The 22009-nt window shown below is 43.3% G+C and overlaps 1 protein-coding gene across 1 annotated transcript in view; it reads left to right on the top strand.

The window, feature by feature from the left end:
- Positions 1–22009, top strand: part of IQCA1 (IQ motif containing with AAA domain 1) — a 181221-nt gene that overhangs the window by 122892 nt on the left and 36320 nt on the right. Inside the window, exons 12-15 of the mRNA XM_017537737.2 lie at positions 2131–2198; positions 5447–5529; positions 14174–14281; positions 18705–18904. Of these exons, the coding sequence (XP_017393226.1) occupies positions 2131–2198; positions 5447–5529; positions 14174–14281; positions 18705–18904 (459 nt within the window). The remainder of the gene's footprint in view (positions 1–2130; positions 2199–5446; positions 5530–14173; positions 14282–18704; positions 18905–22009) is intronic.

The following is a 22009-nucleotide window of genomic DNA, read 5'->3' as shown; positions in this document are numbered from 1 at the left end:
AAAAAAAAAAAAGAAAATTATGTGAGAGATATACAGGACCTTTCTGTACTATTTTTGAAATTTTTCTGTAAATCTAAAAGTATTATAAAATTAAAAAGTTTTATTTTACTATTATAAAATTAAAAGGTATTATTTTGTTGTGGAAAATCTGAAGGAATCTACAAACTCCAAATCAACTTATATCAGCAAGGGTTCAGGATATAAGATAAACCTGAAAAAATCAATTGTATTTCTACATATCATCAATGAATACATAGACATAGACATGAAAGTTACAGCGGAATGTGAATTAAATCACTAAAAAAATGAAATACATATGTGTAAATCTAACAAAACAGGTATAGGACTTGTATGCACAATGTCAGTGAAAGAAATCAAAGCAGATCTGAATAGACATACCATACTCATGAATTGGAAGATTCAACATAGTAAAGATGTCCATTAGGGTCTTTTCATAGGATAGGATTAATGCAACTCTATCAAAATCCCAGAAATATAATTTGTAGACCTAGACAAGTTTATTCTAAAATTTATATGGAAAGATAATGGAGCTAGAATAACTAAAGCAATTTTGAAAAAGAAGACTAAGGTGAGAAGGATCTATTTGCTCAATGTTAAGGCTTGTTATATAGCTACAGTAATCAAGACTGTATGCTATTGGTAAGGAGCTAAACATATAGATCAATGAAATAGGACAGAGATCCTAGAAATAGGCCCACACAAACGTGCCCAACTGGCTTTTGATGAAGGTACAAAAGTAATTTTAAGGCAGAAAGATACGCTTTTGAATAAGTAGTGCCGGAGTAACTGGACATCCATAAGCAAAAAGAAATGAATCTCAAGCTAAATCTCACACTTTATACAAAAATTAATTCAAACTGGGTGACAGACTTAACTTTTAGAAAAACAGAAAGAGAAGACTTTGGAGGCCTAAGGCTATACAAAGCATTCTCAGAATTGGCATCCAAAACACAATTTCTAAAAGGAAATATTGGACTTCATAAAAATTAAAAATGACTTATCTGTGAAAGACTCTGTTAAGAGGATAAAAAGGGCAAGCTACAGAGTGGGAGGAAATATTTGCAAACCACAAATCTGACAAAGATCTAGTATTCGTATACTAGACATATATTGAACTCTCAAACATATAAACATATAAAGAACCCTCAAAACTCAAAAGTTAAAAAATAAGCAACCCAATTAGAAAACGAGTGAAAGACATAGTTACACTGAAGAAGATGTACAGACGGTAAATAAGCGCGTGAAATAAGCACCTTTGGAGCACGTCCCTCTAGGCTGTCACAAGCACCTGAATGCAAAGCCCCTTGGGAACTAGAGATAGACTGTGGTCTGGCCCTGAGGGCTCCAGTTTTAGGGCCAGATCCTGAGAGAGAAAGGTGACTGGGTACTGCCTTAGGCCATTCAGACTTCCGTAGCAACGTTGTGAGGCTGAGTAGTTAATAAATGACAGACACTAATAGCTCATAGTTTGGGGAGCTGGGAAGTCCAAGATCTAGACACCAGCAGATTTGGTGTCTAGTGGTTTTGTGTCTGGTGAGGCCTCATTATCCACTTCAAAGATGGTGCCTTCTAGCTGTGTCTTCACATGGTGGAAGTGAACAAGCCCCCTCAGACCTCTCCATGAGTGTGGAACCCTTATGACCTAATTGCCTCCCAAAGGCCCCATCTCTTCATACCAGCACCTTGGGGTTAGGTTTCAATTCATGGATTTTAGGGGAACACAAGCATTCAGCATCTATGTATCAGGCACCAAAGGGGAGCACAACTTGACTCTGTGTGTGCACATGGCGCTCTCATCCTTTGTAGGACACCAAGCCAGAACGCAGAAAAAGAGCCAGAATGCTTTTGCCTATTTGGAATTTGGCCCTGTGCAAGTTCCACACTGGGGACCTCACATCCATCCACACGAGGACACACCCACATAAGCAACTTGGGGTTTTCCAGGCCCGTTCCTACGTTCATGAAAACACTGCAGCTCCAGGTTCACGCCACCACAATTAACTCTCCACATCCCACCACCCCCAGAAAACAGCACACTTAGCTGATTTCTAGGATTTATTTGCTTGCTTGTTTTGACTAAATTGTTGGTTATTTCCTTTTTTTCCAAAGAAGAAAGGAAAGAAAGGCAAAAAGAAAGAGAAAAAGGCAAAGAAGGATAAAGATCTAACAGCCGACAGGTGAGGAGCTGACTTGTGGTTTTGTGATGCACATGAGAAGTGGGTGCCCCCGAGAAGAAGATAGGAAACCCCCCAAGCGCACCCCCTTCTGTGATGCCATGCCCTCTTCATACTCCACAGTCCCAGAGTGGTGGGAGCCACCTCTAATTCCATACAAATCCCGGACTGGAAAGATGCCTGGGTGGCCAGAAGGCAAGCCTGGACCCCCATCGCTTCTGAGTTCATATCACTTTTTAAGTTTTAAAATGCATGGAAGGGGTGTTCTTTAAATTTTTTTAAGAAATAACACCCTGGTGACACTTTTGAGGAAATAGACTATTTCCCTATAGTAGAGTTCCTACAGGATAGCAATCTGCCCAGGCGCCTCTGCTGAGGCCCTTGTTCCCGCTGGAAGGAATAAGAGCAGTGAGGCCCAGTCTCAGGAAGGGCTGTGTCATTTCCTGGAGCTTCAAGCGCCCAGCTTCAGTGCAGGACAAACGAATTCAGTGTTCATTTTTAATTTGGAGGGGCCTGAAAGTGCTTTAACATTTAAAATAAATAGTACTAGGTTTTCAAATGTTATCAAGGAATTTAATTAAATCCCTAATAAATGATGTGGGAAATAATTTTGAATGTGTATTTTTCTTCCTATGGGTCTTATTAGTGGGTCTGCACCCGTGGCTCCTGTGTTTGGGGGTTCCCTCCAGTCTCCCTTGGTCCTGTCACTCCCCTGTTTGGGGGTTCCCTCCAGTCTCCCTTGGTCCTGTCACTCCCCTGTTTGGGGGTTCCCTCCTGTCTTCCTTGGTCCTGTCACTCCCCTGTTTGGGGGTTCCCTCCTGTCTCCCTTGGTCCTGTCACTCCCCTGTTTGGGGGTTCCCTCCTGTCTCCCTTGGTCCTGTCACTCCCCTGTTTGGGGGTTCCCTCCTGTCTCCCTTGGTCCTGTCACTCCCCTGTTTGGGGGTTCCCTCCAGTCTCCCTTGGTCCTGTCACTCCCCTGTTTGGGGGTTCCCTCCAGTCTCCCTTGGTCCTGTCACTCCCCTGTTTGGGGGTTCTCTCCTGTCTCCCTTGGTCCTGTCACTCCCCTGTTTGGGGGTTCCCTCCTGTCTTCTGTGGTCCTGTCACTTCCCTGTTTGGGGGTTCCCTCCTGTCTTCTGTGGTCCTGTCACTTCCCTGTTTGGGGGTTCCCTCCTGTCTTCCTTGGTCCTGTCACTCCCCTGTTTGGGGGTTCCCTCCTCTCTCTTGGTTTTATCCCTTTTCCGTTTGGGAGTTCTTTCCCCCCTCCCTTGGTCCTGTGCTTTTCTATTTGGGGGTTCCTGCCCCCAGCATTATGCTTCCCAAACTCTGTTCAAGTGAAGCTACGTGAGGGAGAAACCCTGCCTATAGCTCTCTGGAGGGGAAAAGGAGGCCAGAGCACCCAGAGCGGCAGTAGGCATCTGTGGACACCTCCAGGGAGGCCAGAACTCTGCCGCGGCCCTGGCAAGCAGCCCCTGGAAACAGAGTCAGAGGCAGTGTGGATTTCTGCTCTCTAGAGAAATGGTTCTCCGGGACCTTCATAGAGGGAGGGGGCTGTAGCTTTCTCCACTTGAGGCTCCATTGTCTGAGAAGCAGTTCAGGGTGGAGATGCTGTGGCTGACTGCTGCCTAACAGGCAACTGGTCAGCATTTTGAGACTCGGGAGCCCCAGTTCCTGGGGAGGCACACATGTGTCCATGCACAAACACTGGCACCTCCTGGGGAAGCTTTTGGGGTCAGAGGGGCCTCAGAGTCCCATCTCTTAAGGTGAGTGCAGCCCATGCTCACACACAGTGCCATGGTGCCTTCTAGTAGCTTTTTGCTTTTTGAGATGGAGTCCTGCTCTATTGCCCAGGCTGGAGTGCAGTTGCGCCATCTCAGCTCACTGCAACCTCCACCCCCGGGGTTCAAGCAATTCTCCTGTCTCAGCTTCCTGAGTAGCTGGGATTACAGGTGCCCCCCACCAGACCCAGCTAATTTTTTTGTATTTTTAGTAGAAACAGGGTTTCACCATGTTGGCTGGCTGGTCTCTAACTCCTGACCTCAGATGATCCACCCACCTTGGCCTCCCAAACTGCTGGGATTACAGGTGTGAGCTACCACACCCAGCCTCAGATCTTCTTAATATAGTTTGCTCTGATTATGTTAGAGAATCTTCTTCAAATTTATGTTAATATTTTATCCTATGTTACATGTTTATATTAAATAAGTATTCAAGTTAAAACACTACAGTTTTAACTCGAATACTGATACTTCCTTGATATAGATCAGATATTGCTATCCCAAATTCCACTAAATTAAACCTTTCTTAACTTTCAGCAGAGGGCATACTCCTTTAAATATGTCGGATGGATTACAACTCCAGTCATCCCCTACTAGTATTTGGCTTGGGTCTAACTGGTATTCTTGGATATCTTTTAATCACACTAACTTGGATCACAGAACAGTCAGAAGACTTAGAAGAAGTGTCTAAATAAAGTTGTATTTACAAATCTCAACTTAGAGAAAGACCAGAGAAGGTTGGAAGAATAAAACAAAACATCTCAAAGGATTATACTGGATAATGTTTGAATTTAACCTATCTAATTCCTGCGAGCCAAAACCCAGCACGTATCATTGGGAGTTTCATTCATTACGTGGAATACTATGTCCCTTTTTTTCTCAATTAGTATACATTACCAATATGCTGGCTATATGCCCAAGGTCCTTTTAGAGAAGTGGTTTTGACATCTGTGAACACTCCATGAAGTATAACACCCTCCTAAAAAATCATCAGCCTCATAGCTTTAGAATTACCTTCAGCATAAGCCTTTGTCCTTTGTAGATGGTTCGTTCAAACAGTTGTGCAATTGGGTTAAAAGGAAACATAGATTTCACAAAGGATTCGTGATCTATTACAGCTTGCAGATGCTAACTGAATATATAATTACAGGTCTATTGCATTACTATTATTGGGTAATTTCTAATTCATATTTGTGCCATCATGAAGACTGATGGAAGGGCAGACTGCAGGAGTTATGGCTGGTCCCAGACACCCAAAGAGATCACTCTCATTAACGGGAAACATCACATATACACATGGATGAGTGAACGTACTGTTTTAAAGAAGTATTGTTTTTAGAAACACTTCAAAAATCCTTTTATTTGAATATGAACAAATGTACTTTGAAATAGATCTGGTTTAAGTTGATCTCTAACAGAAATACCACTGATTTCTGTGCGTGTGCCTCTGGAACAGATGCCCTGCTTTCTCCCCAGGACCATCGAGTCTCTGTATAAGGAACTGGTGGAAGAAGGATTACTGATCCAGGCTCTGAAAGTCAACCTCTCTGATTACATTGGTGAGTACAAAAAGAATAATGCATGTGTGTGTCACATGTCACCTCTCATGTTTTGAAATCCCAGCAGCCAGAAATGTGTTTTATTTACATTTCTGTTCAAGCCAAAACCTGGCTCATGGCGGCTTATGGTAAATGTTGGATTGAATTGATTAAAACGACCTAAGAGGATGATGTGAACTAACAGATTCTCTTCATAAAATGGGTGCAGCTCTCTCCCCTCGTGTGGTAGAAGCAGGCTTTTAACCTACTAGCAAGGTTCCTTGATGCCTTCTTTCTGGCATAATCTGATTTAAGGAAATGGGGAATCGTAAAAAAAATACACCTAGGGGACGACACCTGGGGCTTCCGCAACAGAATCCTTACTGGAGGAATTCTTTCCAAAATAGAGCTTCCAGTAGAGACGCGAATATTAGGGAGGACTGAGGTGAGGACATCTGTTATCACAGCCTCACCTAATGGTTTTCTCTAAATTTTTAAAAAACAAGTCAATGACCTGAAAACATACTTAAAGCTTAAAATTCCTCATAACTCTACCATCCTAAGGCAATTATTATTTTTATGAAGAAATTATCCCTAATGAATGACAACATTCTCCTACATAACCACAGAAGGAAAATCACTCAGAAAATCGAACAATAATGCAAAAATATACAGTGAACCTTCAGCTTTCCCGATCATCCTGATAATGTCCTTTATAAATATTTGTCTTCCTCCATCCAAAATCCAGCCAAGGAAGGTGTGAGTGACTGTTGTGTCTCTTCAGCCTCCCTTAATTCCTTCCGTCTGGAACAGTTTCCCAGCCTTCTGCCATCTTTCACAACACTGACATTTTTGAAGAGTCTAAGCTGTTCACAGACTGTCCCTCAATTGAATTTTTGTCACGGTTTCCTCATTATTTGATTCAGGTTAAACATTTTTGACAAGAAAATGACATAGGTGATGGTATGTCCCCGTCCGTGTTTCCCACTGGGAGCACTTCCTGCCACTTTGTCCCATCAGTGGTGATGTTAAGTTTAATCCTGTGGCTTAGGTGCTATTCCCTGGATTTCTCCACTGTAAAGCATCATTTTTCCCTTTATAATTAATGAACAATCAGTCCAAGGGGTGATATTTTGAGACTGTGGAGATTCTGTTCCCAGCAGTCTTTCAGGAAAGTGTTTTAGCACCCACTGATGATTTTTATATGCGTCAGTTATTGCTGTAGCAGTTGTAAAGTGGGGATTTTTCTCTTTCCATCATTCCTTCTACATTTAATAGATATCATTCCTTCTACATTTAATAGATATCATTCTTCTGTAGGGAAATGTGGAATCTTTTTAAGTTGTGTTATCAGTGTGGATACCTGGATTCTCTTTTTATTCAGTGTATTATTGTCTGTCCCTATCATTATCCATGCTGATTTCTGCATTGACCCAATTTTCATCTCTAAGGGCAAGAAGGCTGGCATTCTCCTTTGATCAAAGGATGGTTATTTTAATCCCTTTGCAAGACAGCCTTGTTTTCTTCTTGAGGGCTTGAAGGAGCCCTCACATTTCCTAATAGCATAAGAACTTTGCCAGAATATTGAGATATGTTTGGGGTTTCTATTTATTTTACTATCTGCGTTTCTTCTTCAAGTGCTGGAGAATTTTCTCCTGTACCTTGATTCTGTTTTGTTAATTCTGTTAATATTTTTAAACGGCCATTTTTAACAGAACTGTCTCTTATTTATGGTTTGGATTCCTGAACGAAAGATCCCAGTGCCTAGTACAGTGCCTGGCACATGGTAGATTCTCATTACCTATGTGTGGACTGACTTCTCAACTAATTATTAATTTCTTATCCCTTCTGAAATTTTTCAATGTCAATTTTCAAGAAGCATCTTTAAGATGCCCAAGGTCAAAGTGGATGGAGTCAGCCATTTAAGAATATCTCTGATATGGTTTGGATCTGTGTGCCCACCAAATCTCATGCAGAAGTATAACCCCCAGTGTTGGAGATGAGGCTTTGCGGGAGGAGACTGGATCATGGAGGCAGTTTCTCATGAATGGTTTAGCACCATGCTGCTTGGTGCTTTCCTCACAGTAGTGAGTTCTCATGAGAAAGTGTGTAGCACCTCCCACTTCTCTCTCTCTTGCTCCTGTTCCTGCCATATAAGACGTCTTACTCCCCCTTTGCCTTGTGTCATGATTGTAAGTTTCCTGAGGCCTCCCCAGAAGCTGAGCAGATGCCAGCATCATGCTTCCTGTATACCCTGCAGAGCCATGAGTGAGTGAAACCTCTTTTATTTATAAATTAACCAGTCTTGGCTATTTCTTTATAGCAATGCAAGAATGAACTAATACAGATTTTGTGAGAATGACTCAATCTAACCAACGTAGTCAGATATCCCCCAAAATCTGGCACACTTTGACCTTGTCCATATTTTCATTTTTTCCCAGTTAAGGTCCTTAGCTTGAAAGATGGCAGTGTATCTTCCTAAATCCCCACATCATAAAATAGAGCAACTAGAAAACAAAACCAAAACTCCCCAGGCAACACTTGCACCAGAACTAAATGACAAGCTTTCCCCCTTGAGCCCCAAAGTGCAAGCTTTAGGGATACTAAAGGACCTGAGAAGAGGAGACCCCAATATAACCAGAGAGCAATGGGCCAGGTAATGTGCAGTAGGCCAGGTAAGAATCAAAGCTGAAACTAGGAGGGGTTTTGCCCACCTCAAAAGCAGATGAGCGCAAAAGACCCGAATAAGAAAGTGTGAAGGGGCTGGAGTGGTGACCCACCCCAGTCCCTTCCTCCACAGGGCCCATACCATGAAGAAACTCTTGGGAGTGAAATCAAAATTGAACAGGATGGGAAAAATAAAGATGAAACACAGAAAAGGCCCAGAAGAAATTAGGGGAGGGGACCAGAGCCACAATATCTCAGAAAACAAGCCAGTACAAATTTAACATCTATAAAGGAAGCGGAGCCTCCTATGAAACTGGAAAAGCTGTCCTACACCACACTTCCTTCTAAAGATATCGGACTATTCACTCATATAAATTTGAGCAACGGAAAAGTTCAAGGTCAAAGCCCAACAAAATGATCATAAGAAAAAAAGAATAAGAAACCATTAACATCCCAAAAAGACATCTCCACAAAGCAGGCCTCTACTGAAACCATTTCAAAACAAGTTAATATACCTTAAGAGCCAGGTGCAGCGGTTCATGCCTGTAATCCCAACACTTTGGGAGACCGAGACGGGCAGATCATTTGAGGTCAGGAGTTCCAGACCAGCCTGGTCAACATGGAGAAACACCATCCGTACAAAAATTAGCCAGGTATGGTGGCACACACCTGTAATTTCAGCTACTTGGGAGGTTGAGGCAGGAGAATCGCTTGAACCCAGGGAGGCTGCAGTGAGCCAAGATTGTGCCAATGCACTCCAGCCTGGGGGACAGAGCAGGACTCCATCTCAAAAAAAAAAGTTGATATACATTTTAAAAAATTATAGAAGACGTATGAGAACAGCACAAAATAAAATGAGTAAAACCCAGAAATGAGGTGACAAAACTCAATAAATATAAATAAAGGAGAAAATTTTTTAGGGAAAAAAAATTATAATGAATGCAAGAGCAAATGAAGATAATAAATAACTCTTTAAGAGAAATAAAAGGTGAAAAGACAAATTTTTAAAAGTAAAACTATGTAAATCCGGCACTTTCAGAGGCTGAGGCAGGTGGATCAGGAGGTCAGGAGTTTGAGACCAGCCTGGCCAATATGGTGAAACCCTGTCTTTACTAAAAATACAAAATTAGCCAGGTGTGGTGACACATACCTGTAATCCCAGCTACTCAGGAGGCTGAGGCAAGAGAATATCTTGAACTCAGCAGGCAGAGATTGTGGTGAGCTGAGATCATACCATTGCACTCCAGCCTGGGCAGCAAGAGTGAAACTCTGTCTCAATTAAAAAAAAAAAAAAGTAAAACTAAATATGAAGGATATTAAAAGAATTCAAAAGAACATATCGAATATTGATGACAGACAAAGAAAATCCAACATACAGATAATATGAGTCCCTACAGAAGAAAACCAAAGCAAAGGAACAGAAAAATGCAAAGGATTTTAGCCGGGCACAGTGGCTTGCAACTGTCATCTCAGCACTCTGGGAGGCTGAGGCAGGAGGATCTCTTGAGACCAGGTGTTTGAGATCAGCCTAGCAACATAGCAAGACCCTGTTTCTACAAAAAATAAAAACTAGCTGGGCATTGTGGGACACACCTGTAGTCCCAGCTATTTAGGAGGCTGAGGCAGGAGGGGCGCTTGAGCCTAGGAATTCGAGGCTGCAGTGAGTCTGGATCATACTACTGCATTCCAGCGCAAGTGAAAAAGCAGGACCTTGTCTCTCTCTCTCTCTCTCTCTCTCTCTCTCTCTCTCTCTCTCCATATATACACACACACACACACACAATTTTAATTCATGAAAATTTATTTTAGCCCTTTTCCTGTTTAGAAAAAAAAAATGCAGCTGCCAATGCTCATTTAACTTTACATAAACACAGTCTTTGAGGCTAAAACAAATCTGACTGATTTTCAATGTGAAAATAAAATATAAAAACCGTTCTTGAAGTTATTTCTAAACAACTAATATCAGAATTGTCCAAATCATCAGAATTGTCTATTTCGGAAAAAGATCCATCAAATGAATCTTCAGCCACCAACCATTGTAAACAATGTTAACATCATGTGTAGGAATGCTACGTTTTCTAGGATTTGATATTTTCAGCAATCAAGAATTACTATACTTTGTAAATGGAAATACTGGAAACAGAATCCTATAAATAGAATGATGTCTTTTGTTTCCAAAATCAACATTCAAGAGCTATGTGAAAATAATAATAAAAGCAAGATATTTCATGGCAAAGTTATCTCAGAGGAAATGCTGCAGCCGAACGCACCTCTAGCAAGTATTCTCCGGGACAATGGGGAAAGGGTTTAAATGTTTAAAAAATATTAAAACCACATAATGAAAGATCACACTGTCTATCTGAGAGTATTGACTGAGATTGATCAAGAAGACATATTCTAATAAAAGTGCCTTTGGGTATCTAGGTAAAAGAGCTCACATGACTTGGAAAGGGAAGAAAATTAGATTATCATCAGACTTTTTCCACAGCAATGCTTTACACCAGAAGTAAATGGAGTAACAAATTCAAGATGCTTAGGGAAAGGAAGCAGGATCTTAGGACTTTGTACCCAGCCAAATTTATTTTCAAGTACACAGGACACAAACTTACAGACATGCACGAATTCAGCAATTTTCCCCCTGAGCCCTTCCTGAAGAATGCTGAGAATGACCTACTGACAATCAAAAATGACCTACTGACAATACAATCCTTGGCACAAGGTTTGGTAGTGAGCATTCTACATACCCATAAAACCAAGAGTAGGTGAGGGCGTCAGGAGAGAGTGCAGCACATACGGCTGTGTACCCCGACAACACAGCACTGCAGAATTCCCACCTTAGGGGGCTGGGATCCTGCACAGCTTGGAACCTCCTCCTGATGAGGTCAACTCAGGGGGCTTAGAAATGCCCCCACCTCTGGAAAGCCCACTGCTCTCAGCACCCAGATAAGTCATGCCTCGTCATCTGGTCTAAGATGAGAATTAACAAGACGAGGACCCAGGCACCCTTACTCACCCTTGGGTTCCCTGGTTTTGAATTTATTGTGTGGTTTCTTTTTAACACCTTGACAACGGAGGCATGGCCCAGAGGGTTCCTCTGTTTCCCTTTCTGTTGCTCCAGGGGCCAGCACTGCAAAGCCTGAGTGAGTGCTCAGAGCCTTTTATTTCTTCCTGCCTCTGGAAGAGGAGAGAGGGTGGATGTGGGATGTGCCTCCCCAGCCCCTCATCCAGGCAGGGCAGGAGCAGGGATCCCCAACACAAACGTGGCTCCACGGATTGATGTCTTCCACCAGGACAGGGATGCTCTACACAGATCTGGTATGCTCAGCCACTGGGCACGAAGTTGCTTTTTTTCGTCTTGAGATTTGTAATCCCACTCCCTCCTCAACACCATTCAACTCCCAGCAGTCATTAGAATCACCGCAGGTTAGAGCTACAGGAGACCGAAGAGGAGGAACAGGGCCAGAGAACGTGAAGCCTGCACTGCAGAGCTTGGGGCGACCCCTCCTCCAGGCGCAGCCCTCGGCTCTCACCAGCCCACCCCCACCACCCACCGCACTGCTTGCTGTGCCCCTGCATGGCCACCCTGCTCCAGAACTGGCCCTGTGCCCAGCAGCACCTGCCACAATCTCAGGTGTGCGTGAAAGAGCAAGTGCCTTATTTTCTTTAAATCACCTTAATTTGGCTTCACAACCTCTATTCTACCAAGGTGATTTAAACTCAGTCCTTCTTACCAGTCCCCACCCCTGCCCCTAGGAATCATCAAGGCCTCCAGTTCCCAGGTAGCACCAGGGCGCTGCAGAGATATTCCAGGGGCTCGTGCCCTGGAAGGCCTCCAGACCTCCAGGGCCTGGGCTGGATGCCCACTGCTCAGGGACCACTGAGCAGTCTCCCCTCCTAGGCTCAGGGAATCTCTCCTCCCTCTCTTCCTTCTGAAGCTGCCTCCCTCCAGGATGCCAGGCCTTTACTCTTTCTGTGCCTCAGTTTCCACTCCTATGGGATGGGGTAATTACAGCGAATGCCTCACCAAATCACTGGGAACGTTAAGCAAATTGCAAGACAGAGTGGCCCAGGCTGCACCTGCGCAGCCTTCAGCTGCTCCTGGCATGTGGCTGGCGATCTTTGGTGTTTCCTGGTGTAAAATCATGACCTCCCTCTCTGCCTTCATCTTCACGTGGTGCTCTGCCTCTGTGCAGGTCTGCCTCTGTGTTCAAATTTCTCCTCTTTTATAAGGACACCAGTCCTGTTGGATTTAGGGTCTAATGACCTCATCTTAATGAAATCTATCTGTAGCAACCCTATTTCCAAATAAGTTCATGCTCTGAGATGTTGGGGATTAGGACTCCACACAGAGTTCCAAGAACATTCCATCCCACCTGTCACGTAGTCCCTGTTTGGTTTTCTGCCCCTTCTAGGTTTCCTGGCATTTTCATGCCTTCCATCCCAAATGCCTTTTCATCTGCCATTTTCTTCTCCCGTCCCCTGCGGAAGATCCGATGTCTGTGCAGGGAGTCCTGAACTTCCCAAGCTCCGAATGCATGGATGGGAAGGGGCATGGCTTCTGTGTGGGGCCACAGCAAACACAGTCATGTGCTTTCAGTGTGAGTGTCCAAACGTGGCAGGCAGCCCGGGCTGCTTGTGTCCTTGCCTCTGTCAGAACCAACAGCCAGTAATCCAACGGAATATCATTTGATTAAATAAAATCTGTTAGGTTCTAGAAAATATGGTGCATCTGGAGATTAGTGTGGGTTTAGATAAGCAGGAAAATTGGGGTCACTTTCCCCTTACCTCTGATGTTTACTGGCAATGAGCCCTGGATTGAACGGTTGCCACAGGATCTCCTTCTATTCTAGCGGAGGCCGAATTAACCACTCTTCTGTTTATTACCTGCTCGTTAAAAAGTGTGGTATCTGAAGCTGTAATAGATGCTTCCATTATCACTCATTCTCCCAACCAATACCCATCGTCCTTGCCAAGGGCGTTTTCTTTTTTCATGTGGAGGCTCTGAAAGGCTGCCTCCCCCACGAGAAAACAGAGATCACTGTCTGAATTTTAACTCCGATTTTCTTAGCATTTGAAAATGCTTAAAAGCTTTGGATATTGTCAGTGTCTCAAACACAAATAAATGTGCATGTTGTACATCCGAAGCTCTGCAGGACCAGGCCTCGCTATAGGAAGAAAGCATCAGGGGAAAAAAATGCAGACACCATGATTCATTCATTGAATATTTTTACTCCAGATGCAGATACAAATCAAGAGAGAATCATATGAACCTATAAAGGTCCGTCCTCATGACAAATGGAGACAGCCAAACTAATTTTCTTGGTGACCTTATCTAAATTAGTTAGAAAATAACACTTCAGATTTATGACTAGTTACAATTAAGCCCTTTGATATGTTCTGATTAAACCTGTAAAGATTTATTTCTGTATTATCCCTTTGCTAATCTCTTAAAAATGATAAAAATGTAAATGAATATTACACTCAAAAGGAGATGTTTCTATTTATCCTGAATTAGACTCATACCCTTCCTTTCAAATGACTGCATTTTGTACTCAGATTTATACTGCTCCAATACAAATTCTACAGTGATCTTAAATAACTTATTTGTAAAGTTTGCTCAAACATTATATATAATCTCTTGGAATATAAATAAAGCAGAACCCACTTATATTTCAGCCTTTTTGTGTGTCCTTTTCAGCACTTTACCCCATTTTGCATAACTCAATATTCAAATGTTGTTTTAGAAAATATTAGGTGGTGAATAGCATAATTTCCTGCTTCCCCTAGCTAGTAGAGCAGGGCTTTCTTGCCTGGATAGTTTTTCTTCAAACCTTTCTCTGAGAAAAGACATGTTCTTCATAATGACTCTCCTGATAGGATTCTGTCTGCTCTGAAATGTTAAACTTGTATTCTGCTTTCGTTTTGCAGGTGCCAAAATTCGGCAGCTCAGACCAGCACTGTTTTCCATTCATTTTTCCTCTGTTTCTTTTCTCTCCAGGTGAGTACAGCTACCTGGGGACCACTCTTCGCCAGGTGTCCATAGAACCCATGCCCTCCCTCCTGGATGTCAGACAGCTCATCACGTTGTACGGAATCTGGCCATTAGGTAAAGACTCGGCGTGCGCCGATGTGCCTTTTCCAAAGCAGGCTTGCACCACTTGCCGGCTTGGACAGTGTGCTTCTGTTTGTCATCTAAAGTGCACTGCAGCCTAACGTTTCCTGCTGAGACTTCTGTGTGGGCACAGTTTCATTCTGATGGTGTGCCCGCAGCACACGAAGTACTACAGGGAGAGCACGTCTCCGCCCTGTCTGTGTGCCTGTTTAGCTGTGCTGGGCTGAAGGACGTACGGGCGATGAGCTGGGGTGATAATAGGCAAAGCAAGTATCTGCAATCACAATTAATCAAATTAGAGAACAGCAAGGGCTACACTGCCTTCCACCCGCAGGCTTCTATTATGAGGTCCTAAACAGAGGCGGCCTTTCAGGAGTCAGTGCAAGCGTATTCACGGATCTAAAGGATCACCTTTAAGGCCCTGCCGGTTTTCACCGAAGTCTACTCTCACTGCTAAATGAGGTTCAATTGTGATTTTTTTCAGACAGACACACTAGAGCTCTGTGGTGTGCAAGTGATGCAGGAAAGATGGGCTCTCCGTCACACAGATAGCTGCTGCTCACGTTCACTTTTTTCTTTTTTTTTAAATGGCTTTGATATGTGTATGACCTGAATCACCTGGGGCAGAGACGGCAACTCCAGCCAGGAGTTTCAGTTCTGACAACAAGTCTCAAATAGAAATCACCTTCTGTGTGTTTAATTTGCTTTAAAATGGGATGAGAGTAGTTCAAACACTGATTGTTCCACTTTGACTTCAGAACTTAAGCCTATTGGCAAGAAATAGTTAATTCCTCTTCTAACTTAATGTCAGAAGTAGTAAATGGAATTTGGGGTCAACATACGTTTTATATTAGTATAATATATTTATATTAGTTTGCCCTGCATTCAACACCTGGGTATCGAAGGCTACTCTGTGCTGGCCCTGGTTTCATCTCCCACCAGACCCTTCCCAGTGGACAGGGTCCAGGTTTTACTGATTCGTAAGCAGGAAAAGGTCCCCCCACTCCCACGGACCCCCATCCTGGCTCCCAGCCAAGGCCAGCAGAGAGTAGCCTTTGATATCCAGGTGTCAAATGCAGGGCAAATGAATGGTTTCTCTCTCCTGTTGTGGAAAAAATACATATATTTTATGTACTAATATATAATAGCATATAATTTATATTATTTATATATAACAAGTATATCAAATTTGGGGGTCGACATAATTTGTGGTCAACAGAATAAACATATGATATGTATGGCGGTCAATGGAAGTGAAATAGAGGAGGCCTCACACTTCCTCAAAGTGTCATGGAAGGCAGTAAGGCAGAAAGCACCATGAGGCCGGGCGCAGTGGCTCAGGTCTGTAATCCCAGCACTTTGGGAGGCCAAGGTGGGGGATCACCTGAGGTCAGGAGTTCGACAGCAGCCTGGCCAACGTGGTGAAACCCTGTCTCTACTAAAAATATGAAAAAAAAAAAATAGCCAGGCTTGGTGGTGGGCACCTGTGATCCCAGCTACTTGGGAGGCTGAGGCAGGAAAATCGCTGAAACCCGGGATTGTGCCATTGTACTCCAGCCTGGGTGACAGAAGTGAAACTCAATCTCAGAAAAGAAAGAGAGGGAGGAGGGAGGGAGGGAAGGGAGTGAAGGAAGGAAGGACAGACTGACCAAGAGCCATTAAGTTGGGACGGGAATGCCTCCCTAATGAGGCTGGTGTATTTCACGGCTGCAAAGGATACAAGCTGGTATCTGTGGTTTCTAAGCTGGCTTTGAACATGTCACAGAAGGGCCCCCAGGAAGTACCTCACCTGCACCCTCCCTTTCTCACTGAGGTACCTACTGTCCAAAAGGGCTGCCGAGTCCTCGGAGAGCAGAGCTGGCTGGGGCGTTTGTTCTAATGACAGCGTGTATGCCAAGTGTCTGGAATGTGTAGAAACGTCAGGCAGATGAACTGTGTGCACAGTGAAGCTTTTGGGAGTCTGATTTACAGTTCATACATTAAAATAACATCCTGTTATAAAAAGGAATGTTTGGGGGCCCAGTTGTTCAGATCATCTTGATGGTGGCCACTGCCCAGACTAAAACCCTGGCCACTCAGCAGAGGACCTTGGGAACATCTTGTGGCCACTTACATACCTGGCCAGGAGACACTGGCTGCAGTCTGGGGCTAGGGCTTAGACTCCAAAACCCTCTTGGTAGAGAAGAGGAAGTCCAGGAGGCATCTGGTCAGCATTCACCCACCCTCCTGGAGATATGACTGCCACATCAAGATCAGGGAGGAGTGAAGAGTCGGGGCATGCCCACAGAGCAGACACAGCGACCACTGTTTCATCCCCCACCCTTCCGGTGGATGTGGTCCAGCTTCTACTAATTCGTAAGCACTTCCAAGATGCAAAGGGGCTTCCTTGGAGGCACAGGGCTAGGAAGAGGCTAACCTGGGTTTAAGACACAGAACACTGGCCTCCTTGTTACCTCCTAATCCTCAGAAAGTTGAACAGGGCTCAGGTGCGAAAGCTGGACCCATACTGTGTCTCTTGGTAGCTCTACCAAGGAAGAGCCGTGGACACTGGCACATGTGTGTCCCACCAGCTCCTGGCCCTCTGCCCACCTTTGCCCTTCCTGAGGTTAGCCAGGCCCCAGTTGGAGAAGCCTCCCTGGGACCACCGTTTTCACCTCTCTGGGTGACCTTGGTGACCACCCCCTTTGTCTGGAAGGCCACTGACCGTATCCCTGCCACACACTCTCCCGGGTCCACCCACCTGCCCTTGCCCCTCTCCCTCCTGCCGCCCCCTCTCAACCCAAGAGGGTCCTCAACACTGTTCTCTCCCCCCTCCCCCACTTCTGGAAACCTCTCCCAGCCCCAGGCATCAGCCAGCACCCCTGGCACCTACAGTCCGACCACCTTTCAGGGCCTCTGACCGCTGGCTCTTCGCCCCTCCCTGTGCTAGCCTGGCTTCCCGGCCCCACATGAAGCCTGCCCACACACCCCCTTGCTGCATGCTCCTGTTCTGCCGATTCCTCAGAGGCCAGTCCAGGTGCCACCTCCTCCTGGAAGTCCAGCCTGAGCCCCCCATGGGGAGCAGTTTCTTGTCTGAACTCCCTATGGCTCTCCTGGACCTTAGCCTCACTTGCCTCCAATTCTCCTTATGTCAATACAGGTTCGGCTCCACCCTGGCCATGAATTCTCCACAGCAAATCCTGAGTCATTTCCACTTTTGTGTCACTCCCCACCACAGCCCCCACTCCCACAGACCCCCACCCTGGCTCCCAGCCAGGGCCAGCACAGAGCAGCCTTCAATGCCCAGGGGTTGTCAAATGCTGGGCAAATGAATGGCTTCTCTCTCCCGTTGTGGAAAACAGTCTCTCCTTTATCCCATTACATTGCTGCAGCCCCTGCTAGCTCCCAAAAAAGCATGCTCATTGAATTACATTTTAAAGAGAATTTGCTCAAAACTATTTTCCAAGTTTATGTGGAGAATGGCAGGTAACTATAAAAATGGTGTGTCTAATCATCACTTAAATTTTCTATCATCTTTTCAATTACACAAGAAAAAAAGAAAAACATAATCATTATATTGACATTTACAGAGGATCAAAAAGAGCCCATTAAGTGGCTTAACACAAACTCACATGAGAGTAAATGATTTGATCACAACACTTTCCTGAATGTAATCCCATTCAGCTTTTGGGTGCGTTGTGCCCAATACCTGCTCTGCTTGTGTTTTCTGCAGTGGAGAATACCCACGCCTCAGGCCCCTTCTGGGCGCTGAGGAGATTGACAGTAGTGGAGAACACAAGGCATGAGCCTCTGAATGACTCTAATAATTCAAGTCACTTGATTATCAAGCGTCAGATCAACTCTGCCGCTACTGACAGGCTAGAAACCAGGGCAGGAGAAAGAAGTTCAGGCTACTGCTGCCTGGATCTCCGTCTTCCCTGTATCTCACAGGAATCACTGAATGGTAGGCAGGAGGGTTGTAGGGAAATGAACTCTTAGTCAGCCTTATCGTCTGTGTCTCCACATTCCTCTTCCCAAGCTTTCCAAGAATTTAATGCTGCTGACAAGCAGGGAAAGCACTCAAAACAAAACAAAACAAAACAAAACAAAAAAAACAGCCGGAGGTAAGCTATTATAAGAATGCTCTTTAAAATTTTGAGTTTAGGGAAATACTGATGTGGAGAGGGGGAGAAGAAGGGAACTAAGGACCCACAGAGACCCCATGGCTCCACCGCAAGCCCTGACATACAAATTAAAGGTGTCACGGAGCCAGCTGGGGTGGAGGCGTGTCTCTGCTTTGAAATGCTTTCCACGACGCCTTTATCACTGTTGCAGAAACGGGGGTCACACAATGCAGTTTTGGCCTTGAGTTATCCTAGTCAAAGAACCACCGATTTTCTTGGCAGAACATGAGCACCTTTGCCTCTGCCTTTTTTAGGTTCTGCAGCAGTGCATGAGAAAGCTCCTTTGGTGAAATCGCTGCTGTTAGTCGGGCCGTCTGGGGTGGGGAAGAAAATGCTGGTCCACGCCATCTGCACTGAAACGGGAGCCAACCTCTTCAACTTGTCATCCTCTAACATCGCTGGGAAATACCCTGGCAAAAATGGCCTCCAGATGATGCTGCATGCAGTCTTCAAGGTATTGATTATATGTTTGGTTTCCAACTCTCTTCCCTCTTTCAAATTACATTTTCAAATCCTGTAGATAATTTCCATTGGCAGACAAGCATGACTCTTAAATTTCCCCATTGTCTACTCCTGTAAATTACTTCATTATTGCATATGGCCAAACACACACAATTAGAAGCAACTTCTTTCTTTTCGTAAACACCCTACTATGGCATCCAGATCACCCTCCCTCCGCCACAGGAACCCTTCAGGAAATGCTTTCATGTCTCATTGAAAATGAAATCCACAATTTCTTTGTTCAGCCCACCTCACTTTCATAATTGGTATCAGGTACAGATATTTGCATTATTTGGATTCTTCTTCGCATGACATGCGTTGCCAAGATATGGTACCTTCTATGCTTCTGTGCACTCCTCACACAGGTGTGATGAAGAAGCCTGCAGGCACCTAAGCCGAACAGAGTAATGTAAAGACAGACACGGTGATATCACAGGATCAGAGCAGCTCTGTGATCTTAACTAAGCTCCTCACTTTCCTGGGTCTCCATTTTATCATCACAAAATGAATGCGTTTGAAAGAACTTTGATACCGAGTATTTTATATTTAGTATCAAGGCTTTACAAAATTTAATTTTTACTTGGTTGAGAACCTCCAGGTTAGTTATGCTATTCATTTCAGTTACTTCAATGCCAGCTTTTACTATATCAAAACCTACATGGTGGCAAACACTGTCTCATATTTGAGGGTAGGTGTTGGCTCTGCGTCTGTTTTCTGAGGGGCTCTAAAGGATAAGAGATGCTCATCATCGAAGAAGTTTATAGGAATGATAAACAGACAGGAGTGGGTCCTTTTTAGTGTCATGCTAATACACCAAAAAACAAGGGAGCGACAGCAATAGGATCTCTTCCCTTAGCCACATGGTCCCTCCCACTGCAGCCATTCAGGACACCCCACTCTCCATTTCTCTCATGCTTTTAAGGAAGGCGTTCAGAGAGGAATCTGTGGAGTATACAATGTGTAACCACCATTTTCATGCACTTTATGATCATTGTACAACTTTTTTTTGAAATTTTGATTCAAGTCATTTACCTACAGTGGATGCTTGAATGACACAGGGGTTGGGGCGCTAATCCCCTGTGCAGTTGAAAATCCACATATAGCTTTTGACTCCCTAAATTGACTGGAAGCCTTTCCAATAACAGAAATAGCACATACTTTGTATGGTGTATGTATTATACACTGTATTCTCATAATCAACTGGAGCAAAGAAAATGTTATTAAGAAAACCATAAAAAAGAAAAAATATATTTACCATTTATTAAGCAGAAGTGGATCATTATAAAGGTCTTCATCTTTGTCTTCTTCACATTGAGGAGGCTGGGGAGAAGGAGGAAGGAACTGGAGGAGTTGGCCTTGCTGTCTTAAGGGTGGCAGAAGTGGAAGAAAATCTGTGCATACATGGACCCACACAGTTCCAACGAGTATTGTTTAAGGGTCAGCTGCACGTTTCGTTGGGTTATTGGTTTCATTGGTTCATGGTTAATTTTGTATTTTTTTGTATTTCAGAATTTCTTAGAATTTTGAGGAGCTCTCCAACTATGTGCATTTCCATATTTCTCCCTTTAGTACTGTCAGTTGCTTCATATATGTTGAAGCACTGTTACGGGGTGCATCCACATTTACGATTGTTATGTCTTCCTTCCTGTTTGATTATTTTATCCTTATGAAATGACCCTTTTTGTCCTGGAAATATTCTGTGTCTTGAAATCTACCTCGTCTGATACTAATGGAGCCACATCTGCTTTCTTATGTTTGGCGTATATGGTATATTTTTATGTTCTTTTATTTCCAATGTGTCTATTTCTTTATAGTTAAAGTGCATGTCTTATGGATAGCACATAGTTGGGTTTCGCTTTCTTATTCAGTCTGACAACACATGCCATTTCATTGGAGCATTTGCCCTGTCTATTTTAAATGCAGTTATTAGGATGGCTGAGTTTGGGCTATCATTTTGCTATTTGTTCTTTCATTCACCTTCTCTTTTCCTGCCTTCTTTGTGGTCTTTTTTATTATTATTATTTTTTAGTGGTCACCTACGGATGACTATAGTCATTCTTAACTTATCACAGTCTATGTAGAATTAATATAGTATTTTACATAAAATATGAGAATCTTGTGACAACATAATCCATTTATTATCCCTGTCCTTCATTTTCTTATTATAAATTTTACATCTATAAATGTTATATATGCCACAATAGAATGTTATTTTTGCATTTAACAGTCAGTCATTTGTCTTTTAGAAAAATTAAGAAAGAAGAAGTTTAGTCTTTTATACATATCTATATATTTGCCATTTTCAGTATTCTGTGTTTCTGTCAAGTCAAGTTTTCACCTGGTATCATTTCTCTTTCAGCTGAAGAACGTCCTTTAGCATCTATTATAGTGTAGGTCTGCTGGCAACAAATTTCCTAGCCTTTACTATTTATCTTAAAATATTTTTACAATGCCTCCATTTTTGAAGGATATTTTTGCTGGATATAGAATTCTGGGTTGACCTTTTTTTCAGCACTTTTAAAACATTATTCCATTGTCTTCTGACCTTCATTGTATCTGATGAAAAGCTAGCAAAATTTTGAATTGTTAATCCCCTCTGTGTAATGTGTAGATAAATAATCTTGAATTATTTCTCTCCTGTGTCATTATTCTCTGAATGGTTATAAGATTTTCTCTTTGTTTTGATTGTCATCAGTTTGACTATGATGTGTCTAGGTATTTGTGGGTGGGTGTTATTGTTGTTGTTGCTGTATTTATACTGCTTGTAGCTCACTGTGTTCATTGAATCTGTACATATATGTTTTAAATCAAATTCAGAAACTTTAGGCCATTATTTTCTCCAATTTGTATTTCATTCTCTGTCTCCTCTCCTTCTGAGACTCTAATTATATACACTTTGAGGTTCTGTTCTTTCTAGTTCCCACAATGGATATTAATCTGTATTCAGATTTACCTACCCTTTCTTCTACCGTCTCTAATCTGCTATTAAGCCCATCTTGTGGGTAATTTTTTATTTCTGATCTTCTGACCTTTTGCTTTTCAGTTCTAGCATTTACAC

The sequence above is a fragment of the Cebus imitator genome, unplaced genomic scaffold, assembly GCF_001604975.1.
Source record: "Cebus imitator isolate Cc_AM_T3 unplaced genomic scaffold, Cebus_imitator-1.0 Scaffold106, whole genome shotgun sequence".
Lineage (NCBI taxonomy): Eukaryota > Metazoa > Chordata > Mammalia > Primates > Cebidae > Cebus > Cebus imitator.
This window is presented reverse-complemented; position numbering and strand designations above follow the sequence as displayed.